Source organism: Danio aesculapii, chromosome 16, assembly GCF_903798145.1.
Source record: "Danio aesculapii chromosome 16, fDanAes4.1, whole genome shotgun sequence".
Classification (NCBI taxonomy): domain Eukaryota; kingdom Metazoa; phylum Chordata; class Actinopteri; order Cypriniformes; family Danionidae; genus Danio; species Danio aesculapii.
The window spans coordinates 26,707,730-26,719,205 of NC_079450.1; the positions used below are offsets into that span (position 1 = coordinate 26,707,730).

Consider the following 11,476-nt stretch of genomic DNA (forward strand, 5'->3'; position numbering starts at 1 on the left):
TTAATTTAACACTTGTTAACGTGATAATGAAAACATGTAAGGTAAGTGCAAGTGCATAATGTATATACAGAACTATCAGGTTAGATGTGTATGCTATGCATATAGATAAACGAGACATTAATTGTAATTATAACATTCAGCATAATATGATTTTGTAGTTATTTTATTCATGAATTAAAAGGAGCATTCACTAAAAGAAATTTGAGCCAATTAGATCGCTGAGGTTCTACAAAAAATTTTGAGGGAGGAACAATGTTGTTGTCACCAGTTCACTTTAAATTTACATTATACAGAAAATGACTTTCGCAACTTCCATTTTATTCTGACTCTAAAGCAAATGAAAACCAACAAATATAAATTAAGAATTGAAAAATTATTCATTCATTCATTCATTGATTCGCTGACTTGAATTTAGATTGAGGCTTGAGGCTTATTTATTTTAATATATAACATTACTTGGACCTGTTGTTGGAATAGATTTGGTCATTCTCTCATTCATTCGTTTTTATTTATTTTTTGTTTGGTCGCAAGTTCATTTAGTTGTTAGTTTGTTAATTTACCTACTAACTACTTGAACTTGATGAGATTGCTTGGGTTCTACAAAAAACATTTTTGAGGGAGGATTTTATTCTGACTTTATTCTGATATACAGTATAGAGAAAATGACTTTCGCAACTTCTATTTTTTCAGACTCTAAAGCAAATAAAAAACCAACATAAAATTATAACTGTTATTAATTATAAATTATGTATTATGTATAATAAATAACACTTCAAGATTATAGAATTTCACAATATATGATTCATTTATTTTAATTAATTATTTTTAATTAAATGTAATAATTGATTAGTCTTATGTTTTATAACATTTAAAAAATGTATATTTTATTTTATTTTTATTTTTAAATAATCCATCAAATAATGACTCTGAATAAATGGCTTTTCAGATATTAAATATACAGTTTGAACGATCCTGTTCATGATATCTGTCCAGTAGTGGTGGTACCTCTCTTCTCCCCTGTAAAAGGCACCAGGTCATCTCTGTCCTTATGCTCTATGGCCTGTTTCTCCAGGTAATCCATGAGGGCGAAGCGATCAAAGGGACCTGTGGGACTCTTCTTGGTCTGGTCACGCTGGCGATACCCGGCAGGCAGAGTGGTGTTCTGAAAAATCAAGACAAGTGGATAAACTTTCAATAAAATGTACCAATGAATCAGCCAGTTACTGATTCAGGAGTATTTATTGTATATATTTATGTTGTGCTACTATAGAATACTTCCTTCTGATTGGTCATTCATGGCATTCAGTGGTCACATATTTCACAATTTTAGCCAAAGCCAAATGACAAAGCTTTAATTAGAACACTGTACAGCAGACACACAGTTTTATTCGCCCATTTGTTCTGTTTGCTTACTCATTAATTCATTCATTCAATAATTCATTTAAATTGGTTTTGGACCTGCTAGGTAAAACATATGCTAGAATAGTTGGTAGCTCATTCCACAGTGGCAACCCATTATTAAACAAATACTAAGTTGAAGGAAAATGAACGAATGAATGAATGGTTTTGGATAAATACTGTAACAGTGTACTTTTTGTCTTTTTTTTGTTTTTGCTTTACTGTTTTTCACCTTATTGGTTACCTGGCTGATATAGCTATTGGTTTCAGGTGTGATGTGGTGAAAACTAAATGTTTTGGATTGCTTGACTTGATGAATACCATGTGGGTCAAAACGTTGTTTTCATTTCAATAAATAGTTTTTTAGAGCAGGGGTGTCAAACTCAGTTCCTGGAGGGCCGCAGCCCTGCACAGTTTAGCTCCAACCCTGCTCCAACACACTTACCTGTAGGTTTCAAACAAGCCTGAAGCACTTAATTAGTTTGATCAGGTGTGTTTAATTAGGGTTGGAACTAAACTGTGCAGAGCTGTGGCCCTCCATGAACTGAGTTTAACACCTCAGGATCTGTAGAGCTGCGCATCGTTGGATTTGCTCTTCAGTCTTTGGACTCTCAGTAGTGATTTTTAAACCACACTGAACTGAGCTAAACTGAACTGAACTTAAACACTAATAACTGAACTACACTGTTCCAGTACTATACAAATAAAGGTGAATTCAACTGAATTGCATTGTGAATGTTGTTTTAAGTGTAAATCTAAACCTTTCACCCTATCCCAGTTATTTATCTTCTAAATTGCAAAACTGCTCTACACCTTTAGTCATAGACTAGAATCTGTTTTACACCCTAGTCCGTATCTAACAAGAAAATGTATTCTTCTGTAGTGGTCCTCTCCTAACATTCCTTCGGTCAATATGTGGATAAATCAGGATTGCCATTTTCTTACCCTTAGAAAAACTGACTTATGAGATGATTTCTGGCATATTTGAATTCCTCTATGGGAGTTTTGGGACAATGTATCTTGAAAGACTATTTATATTTAGTTTTAGTTTTATTTATTTATTTTTATTTTTTTAAATTTTACTCTTCACAGAAGACTTGAATTACTAGCCCATGGACGATTGTATAATAGATGGCTCTATTATTGTATATGATGACATGAGACACCTATTTCACTGTTCTGTCATTGTAAATCTTTAAATAAATGTTTTTAAAAAATTCCTTCATTTGTTCAGTTTTGTTTTTCTTTATTTCCTACCTTTCTTCCTTCATTCATGTATTTATCTTTAATTAATTCTTTTTGGGGGGCTTTAAAATCTTATTTGTCACATTATAGAATATTACTAAATAGTTGAAAGATATTGTTTTCCTTTGGTTTGTGATTCTTCTTATTTGTTTGGTGTATATCTCATTCAAACTTTTATTTCTTGCCTAAAATGTTTACTCAGATGCCATCTATCCTCACTTAAGATTTCAACACCACCATAGTACCTCGGGGTCCAGCTCCTGCAGCTCAATGTCCAGCTGCTCCAGCTCCTCTGCGCTGAGGCCCCTGAGGATGGCATCCTCATCAATGTCTCGGGGATCACTCTTAGACATGCTTGCTGCTCGGTGCTTCTCTCAATTCACACAGCTCGCCCAGAGACAGCAGCCCCTGGAAGAGAGAGATAACAAGTTTAGACCAGAAACTTACACAAACAACAAAAAAAGCAACTAGTTTTCCTGCATCTGGCTTGCAAATTAGGCACAATAATGGCTTGCTTTATTCAGTCCCTCAAAGCCTTCTGTAGAAGTTGAGAATGAATGGAAAAACCTGCTTTCCAATCCAAGTCACCGGCCAACTGAAAGTGCCCAAATGGAAACCGCTCGTATTGTTAAATGCCACAAAGCCCAGCTAAATTAAAAGGACAAGGCTAGCATTTGTGTACAGGAAGAGCTTTTGGGGGTTTGAAGGTACAGTGAGTTGGGAATTGAGACTTTCTGAAAACGCCATCTAATTATGGTTGACGCGACGATCATGTGGGACATGAGGAAAGTGCTCACTGCTTCTTTCATTTCAAGTGAGAATCTGCTCTATTTTTAGTCTCTGAACAGTAACGCTTGGGGTTTTGGGTTACAGTAAGGAGGAGAAGGTTAGGAGTGAGTTATCGCCGGCTAACACACATGTGAAGGTGGCCCATTCTGCCAGCCGCCTGCTTATGAAACTGGCTGATAGTCACCAGTTTCTGACCACCACACCCAAACTGGATCTGCAACACACTGTAGACAATACACAGCCTGCCATTTGCTCATCTGCCTGTAAATACATGTTGAAACTTGTTCTTATGCTTTAATCTTTTTATTACTTTAACATTCAGAGCAAAAAAAATAAATAGTTTTCATGCTGTTTGGCAATTAAATGTCTATATTTTCTTAAAGGCATAGTCCACTCAAAAATGAAAATGAATTTTCCTTGTTTTCATCAAAAGATGCTAATTATATTTATGTACAAAACTGGAACATCTGCTAATAGAGCAGCGTTTTCCATCCAATGAGTCAAAGAAAACAAAATCGTCCTGATAAACTGGCAGCAAATATCAAAAAGAAAAATAACATTGCTGAGGAAGGAGAAGCTACTGTGGGTCTTTTTTCTTATATAATGAATTGCTTATGCCTCAGCATAGATATATACACTACACTAGATATCGCATATGGAGCCTAAGCAATAGCGCCACCATATTTGTACAGTGCTCCCAGGACAAATGTCATTCAACTGCACTAGTCAAGGCTAAAACCAATCTGAAGATGCTGGACTTTAGAGCTGTGTATGGGTGTAGTTATTAGCAAACAAAGAAAACAAAGCACAAAGGCAGAACATTTCATAGGTAAGATTTTTTTTTTTATGATTTTGTATGTTATGAACTTTTGTGCTCAACAAGTAACGTTATTGATGAGAATACAGTCACTTACTGCACTGGCCATGAGGCAAAGAAGCACCAACTTGTACTAAATTCTAGGCTTATGCTAGTTTTGTGAAATAAAATCAGCAAATGATGTAAATGAAATATGAGAACAAGGCGCTACGGTGCCAGAAACTTGTATTATTGTCGGCTAAGTTCACGGACGTACGTATGTTACTTCTAAGGGTGCCTGATAACACAACAGTACCTGCGCCTCAATGTGCATACTGTCCACCCTAGATTATTAAATATTACAAATGCTATATACCATTTAGATCAGAAAAGTGGATATGCACTTTGAGACGCAGGGATATTGATGGTTCACACGAGTCGTTCATAACGGAGATTCATTCACAAACGAATCGCTCCCTCTGTTGGAATTAGAAGTGAAAGCGGTGGAGGAGATGTGTTTCAGGACATGGATTAGATCAAATTTAACAGGGAAGGTGGATAATACATTTCCATGCGCACAAACACATGCTCTTTGTCAGTCGGTCAAGTATACATAGATGTAGAAAAGTGATGTAATTGGTCATTTAAAAAAATATTTGCATACTGACCACTTGCAAAACTCCCGATCATAGATATATGTATAAATGTTTACATATCTATGACACCGGATGGCCAGTCCTTCACTACACCTTCGTCCCACATTCAGGTCAAAGAAGTTCTACCCTGTACTAAAATGGCGGCTCTATTGACGCATTACTTCCAATAGACAACAACAGCGATGTCTACTGTAAATATCTATGATGCCTCAGAAGACAAAGATGAAATGCAATAAATTGGAGATCACTTTTTGGGACCGCAGCCGCTCAAGAGAGTTCTGGGAGGGATACTGCAATTATATTGTAATAAAGGTATTAGAATGACATTTCATTAAATCATTTCAGATGTTTTACATGTTTTTATGCACTGGTTTGTCCATTAATGCCATCCAACCATGCCTATATTTATCATCACATGATCATTTTAAACAATATCACATTACTTTTTTCATTCACATGCTGGAATTTATTGGGTAAACGTGTTTCCATTGTAGGCATGGGCTGGTATAAGATTCTGACGGTATGATAACCTTGGATAAAAATTTCACCGTTTCATGGTATTGTGCTCACTGCTCTAAAATATATTCTTTTACTTCTGAAGTAAAAAGTCTGAGGATTTTGAGTTTATTTGTTTTGAGGTTGTTTAGCTATTTTTATACATACTAATCTAAAACCGATTTATTTGCATGTTTGCAAACTTAAATAACTTTAAGGCCTTTTATATGAGCTGCATCTACAACATCTGCTCGTAATCAAACTGACATGGTTTTGCATAACACAAAGCTAGAGCTCTCCAAAAAATGTCTGATTGTAATCTTTCAGATGCTTTGATGTGTGCATGTTTCTAATTACATTTTTTTTGATACTGTTAGTAAGTCTGTAAAATGGCTGATCAATGTTTACAATCATGTGGTAAAGCCATTTGGAAAGCAGTGAGAAGTGAAGAGATGGTCTATAAATATACAGTATACGCTAATGAACATCACTGCTAAATATCACACAGTGAATCACACAGATCTGTTAATGATCTGCACATGAATGAAGCACACTTGTGATACTTGCCAAATAAAAATTATATATAGTTTTCTTATATAATTAAATTAAGGGTGATACGGTGGCTCAGTGGTTAGCACTATCACCTCACAGCAAGAAGGTTGCTGGTTCGAGTCCCGGTTGGGTCAGTTGGCAGTTTCTGTGTGGAGTTTGCATGTACCCACCACCACCCAGCCCCCTCCAAACCCCCCACCCCCCGTTAGTTTGAGTTTCCTCCTGCTGGTGCTCCGGTTTCCTCTATAGTCCGATATCCTACATGCGCTATAGGTGAACTAAATAAACTAACTTTGCTGTAGTGTATGTGTGTGTGAATGAATCCCAGTACTGGGCTGCAGCTGGAACATATAAGGATATAAATGTGGATATGACTGTGTAAAACATTTAAGGATAAGTTGTCGGTTCATTCCGCTGTGGCAACCCCTGATGAATAAAGGGACTAAGTCAAAAGAAAAAGAATGAATGAATGACAATTAAATAATGAAATAAATAAACGCTCATGACATATGCAAAAAAAAAAAAGTGATACACCACTGATACTTGTAAATTAAAATAAGATAATAAAATAAAAAATGATAAATTAAATAAAATATACACTCATGATTTATGCAGAAAATTAATTTTAATGAAATAAACACTCATGATATATATAAAAAATAATAGCATACTAAAATAAAAAAGCTCAATAAAACTTAATAAAATAAAATAAAAGATTAGTATTATTAGTTTGAGATGGTTTCACTTACATTATGGGGAAAATCTAAAAGACAAATGCATGTTTGTGTTTGTCTATCAGAGGTGTCAGACCAAATTAGTCTGGCTCTAATTTGTAAAGCCAGTGACACAAACACAGGATCAGAGAGGGCTGAGAACAGAAAATAAAAACGAAAGATTGTGGACATCAATAAACTCACCACATCAACCCAGAACCAAGATTACATCACAAAACCTACAATGCTTTAAAAATGTAAAATAATTTATGAATTACTGCATCAAAATTAATTTTTCTGTTCAAATTGTGTGCTTTTTTCAGGACTTAAAATTGCAACTGTTTGGAAAGCAGTGAGGTGAAAAAGAAAGGATGAAAGTAGACAGAGGTTATACTACACAAATTGGAATATAAAGTTTGCTCAACACTGCAAATAAATGCTGGGTTCCACACAATTGATTTGTGTTGGGACAACATGAAAGAATTAAGTTAATGTATTAGTTTTTACAAATTTAAGTGGATTGAACATAAAACATTTAAGTTGTACCAAAAAAAATCTTAAGAATTGTGTTGTTTCAGCTCATTTTAAATCAGTTGTTTGAACAAGCAGCAAATCAAATGGTTTGATCACACTTTATTTTGATGGGCCGTTTGTTGAATTTAAGTTACATTGCATCTACATGTCACTAATTCTCATTAGATTACAAGTAGATTTTTAGGTTGGGGTTAGGTTTGGGGTTAGTGTAAGTTGACATGTACTTGCCAAGTTTCTTATAGTCAGTTAAATGTCTGTTGAAGGAGCAGTATCAACAGATATTGAGTAGACAGTCTACTTATACTCAAATGGACAATCAAAATAAAGTGTTACCAATTGTTTTGAGTGAACTTAAATCGAGTCAAGTGCATTTCTAAGGGTTAAGTTAAGTCAACTGAAAAAAGCTGTGCTGCAAGTTGCCTTACAATTTTAAGTTGAGTCAACCCTTTTTTATAGTGTTGGTATGAATTTAATATATTTGCTAATCATCATTACTAAATAGAAACAAACATTTCAAACACTCTCCAAAGTAATCTTTAGCTTGTGTAACTTCAGTTCTGAATGACATTAAATCTCATGAGAAATGACCTTGTCCTCAGAAATGTACAACGCATCTGACACCGGTCTGTCAGGAAGCTGCCAGTCTATGGGAATGACAGTTCAGGGATTATAAATAGCCAATAACGAGTTTGTCTCTCAAGTCTTACAATAAACACACAGGCTAAAAGCAGGCTTTCTGCTGACCAGGTGTCGTCTTTTTGGGTTGTGCTCATTTAAAGAGCGGCTGTGTGTCTGTTCTGCACACCTGTTCACACTGCTCCCAACTGACACCAACTCAAGCCTAAAAAATCTTAGTTGAGTTTCACCTGTTCAGGCCGCTGGTTGTGAGGACTTTGTTTTTAATTAGTCCTTCAACGTGGAATCCTTATTATTTCAGTCTCGCAACATTTGACATTTCCAAACAAAGAATTTATTTGCTTACTTTTGGTTAGAACGGTAAGTTCAAAAAACTGAAAGGCAATATGCAAACTAGGACTGCATGATATTGGAAAAATCTGACATTGCAATATTTTGTACTTTTGCAATATATGTATACACTGTAGAGCTAAACAGTTAGCTTTATCAAATGAAATGAGTGTAGTTAACTTAAAATTGACTAAAAGTTAATTCTACTCATTTGAAAAGAGTTTTGAACTCAGTGTTGAAGGTAATGAGTTAATTAAATACCTCAGTACTTCAACTTAAATGGAGTAAGTTCACAGCACTCATTTAGATTAGCTTTTTAACTCAAATGGTTTGTAGCAATCGGTTTCCTCAAACGGGTTGAGTTACCTTGACTTATTGAGTTTTACAGTACTCAGCTGGTTTGAGTTCTCTTCATTTATTGGGTTTTACTGTGCTCAAATTGCTTCGTTTACTCAAATGGATTAAGTTCACAGTACTCATTAGGATTAGGTTAAATTAACTTAAATGGTTTGTTGCAATCAGTTTCCTCAAATAGTTTGAGTTACCTTAACTTTTTATAAGGTAATCATAAAAGTAAAATAAACAATGCTGTGTGGTTTTCAGGCTAGACAAATCATATTCAGGTAAAAAAAAAAAAAAAAAATCTAATATAAAACAATACTGCAAAGACGTTACTGCTTGAATAGTTCATAAAATATCTCTATAAAAGTTACTGAAAGAGTCTGAATGCTTTAAACTCTCTTAGGGCGTAAAAATGAAAAATGTGCAATGATAAACTTTTGCTCCATTATGGTTAAACTCTGCAGTAACTCAACAAATCTCATGTATTTTGAACTGTGTGACTATATATATATATATATATATATATATATATATCTATATATATATATATATATATATATATATATATATATATATATATATATATATATATATATATATATATATATATATATATATATATATATATATATAATCCTAAACTATATAATCCCAATTTAACAATGCAGATACTGCAATGTGACTATTGTGGATGCGCACATTGCATATATCCTGTGCCTGAAGATCTGCTGAAGTGATTTGTGTGTGCTAAAATACCATAAGACTGCTTTAATACGGTGTTCATTCTATATTTATTATAATGATTAAAGTGCTAAAATCTATTTATTATTACATGTAGTATTTGTTATATGTGTATTGGGATTAATATATGAATTAGATGATTAATCTATTGCAAAAATAAAAAACATATATAATATAAAGCTCACACTAGGAAACATATATTTGCAAATTTTAGCTCAATAAACTAATAATTACTGCTTAGTCTTGATTGTAAGTAAGGTTGCTGTTGTATTAGTTATTTTGGTAGGGTTAATGTGTGCTAATAAACAGTAATATGCATGCTATAAGCATAGTTAATAGTGAATGTGTAATCTAAAGTACTACAGGTTGCATAAAAAAGAATATTTAACATCCATGGAACCTTTCCCTTGCACATGCATGTTTTTTTATTTATTTATTTTATTATTATTATTCAGTAATTAGTCATTTTAATGTTTTATTTTTTTACTTGTAAACCTAGAAAATGCCTGTCCTTTGAACTAAATAAATGCATCTCAAGAAGCAACCTGACTCTGCTGACCATGAAGTTATTATCGTCCATGACAAAAACGTTGGTTCGGTCTCAGAAACCCAATTCCCCCTCTGGTACTTTGCAAGGACGCAGAACAAATATCGGGCACTGACACATCAGATACCATATATCATGCACCAGAATCACTAAAGGAAGTGTCCAGAACTCTCCTGGTGTGCTGCAAGAGCCTAAAAACAACCTTCTTATTCATATTCAGATACTTCTTTTAAGGAGTTTGATCATTGGGAGTGTTTTCCAGCTGACACACAGACAGCTCATAAGACTTTCTCACTATTTGTAGGTTGACTTCACCAAGTCCAACCACCCAAGTGTAAAATTCCAAATCAAGCTCAGATTAATTTTAGCTTCACAAGTCAGCTACTTCCAGCTGTGTAAATCCTCCCCACCTGCAGTGTGCAGAAGCAAGTCGGCTAGGAAAATAAAAGCTGTTTTAGAAAAAAAAAAAAAGTCTAAGAGTATTACGTCACATAAAAAAAGATCAACAATACAGGAAGTGCAATAAAAGAAATTGTTTTGAAGTAACCTCAAATCAACAGGGGTGACTGCATGCAAAATAGAGGGTCATGCAAAACTCTGTTTTCCATAAAGCCATAACCAAAAGGTACTCAAACTAGATCTCTAACTATCTACTAACTGGAACTTTAACCTTTTACTACACACTGCACAATACAGCCTGCTCATTGGAGCCAATATGAGCTGCTTGACAAAAATGAAACAAAAATAAATAAATAAAAAGTTCACATAAATATATTTTACACTTTTTTAAATAAATAGTAATGTGTTGATGAAAATACAATTAATAACAAATAGAAAATCCTTGCTCACTGCACATTTTATAGGCCTATATAAAATGCGACAACAAACACTGTATAAAATCATCAGTGAGAGGTTAGAGTAAAAGAGTTGGTATGTTACCTACCCTCAGTAGGACTCAGAGCTGCTAGGATCTTCTGTTCAGCAACTCTACGTTTGAAATCAGAGAAGAGCCCCTCTCTCGACCCCCGCCCGCCCCTCATGGGGACTCTTGCCCCTCGTAAGCCCTCCCTTCCTCGCCTACTGTCCGGGCTCAGCTGAGACAGGGATACTGGCTGCTCTTCATGAGGTCAGCATTTCATTATTTTGGCTTTGAGAGATTAGTGACTACAGTATGAAACGGAGAGAGAGAGACGGGTACAGCTGCCAAGAGAGTCCACATTCATCGGCTTCAGTAACTCAGGTTTATTTATTAAATGTGCGTCTGCTAGAGAGGAGTGACCTCTAGGGTAAAGAAGGGGAACTGCAAGTTAGCAACCTGAATATGAGGATTAGCTGTGCCTTCGGAACTTTAATGTTTTGGGTGATTTAGTAGTGTTCCTGGAGGCACACCAAAAGTACATATTTTGGATGTCTTCCTTATCTGACCCATTAATTTCATGTTTTGGAGTCATTTCTAAGGTTCTGCTGAGTTGACTAAGGTGTGTTGATTAGGAGGAGGTTGAAAATGTGTACTATTGGTATGTCTTTAGGAACAGGGTTGGGAAACACCGATTTAGTATATACATTAGCCATATCAAATACTCAGTTCTCTTCAAGATTATTTTGATGAATCAAAATTTATTATTATCGTTATTATGAAAAACTTTCTAACAACCTGACAACTGTTTTTAAAGTTGTTTTTAATAAATGCATATTATGATTT

The 11,476-nt window shown here is 34.6% G+C and overlaps 1 protein-coding gene across 1 annotated transcript in view; it reads right to left on the reverse strand.

Moving 5' to 3' along the window:
- Positions 1-10,827, reverse strand: part of tmod4 (tropomodulin 4 (muscle)) — a 24,956-nt gene extending 14,129 nt beyond the window's left edge. The window contains exons 1-3 of the mRNA XM_056475599.1: positions 10,718-10,827; positions 2,889-3,051; positions 1,006-1,162 (exon numbers count right to left, since the gene is read on the reverse strand). Coding sequence (XP_056331574.1) covers positions 1,006-1,162; positions 2,889-2,996 — 265 coding nt within the window. The 5' untranslated portion in view covers positions 2,997-3,051; positions 10,718-10,827. The remainder of the gene's footprint in view (positions 1-1,005; positions 1,163-2,888; positions 3,052-10,717) is intronic.
- Positions 10,828-11,476: the final 649 nt, after the last annotated feature.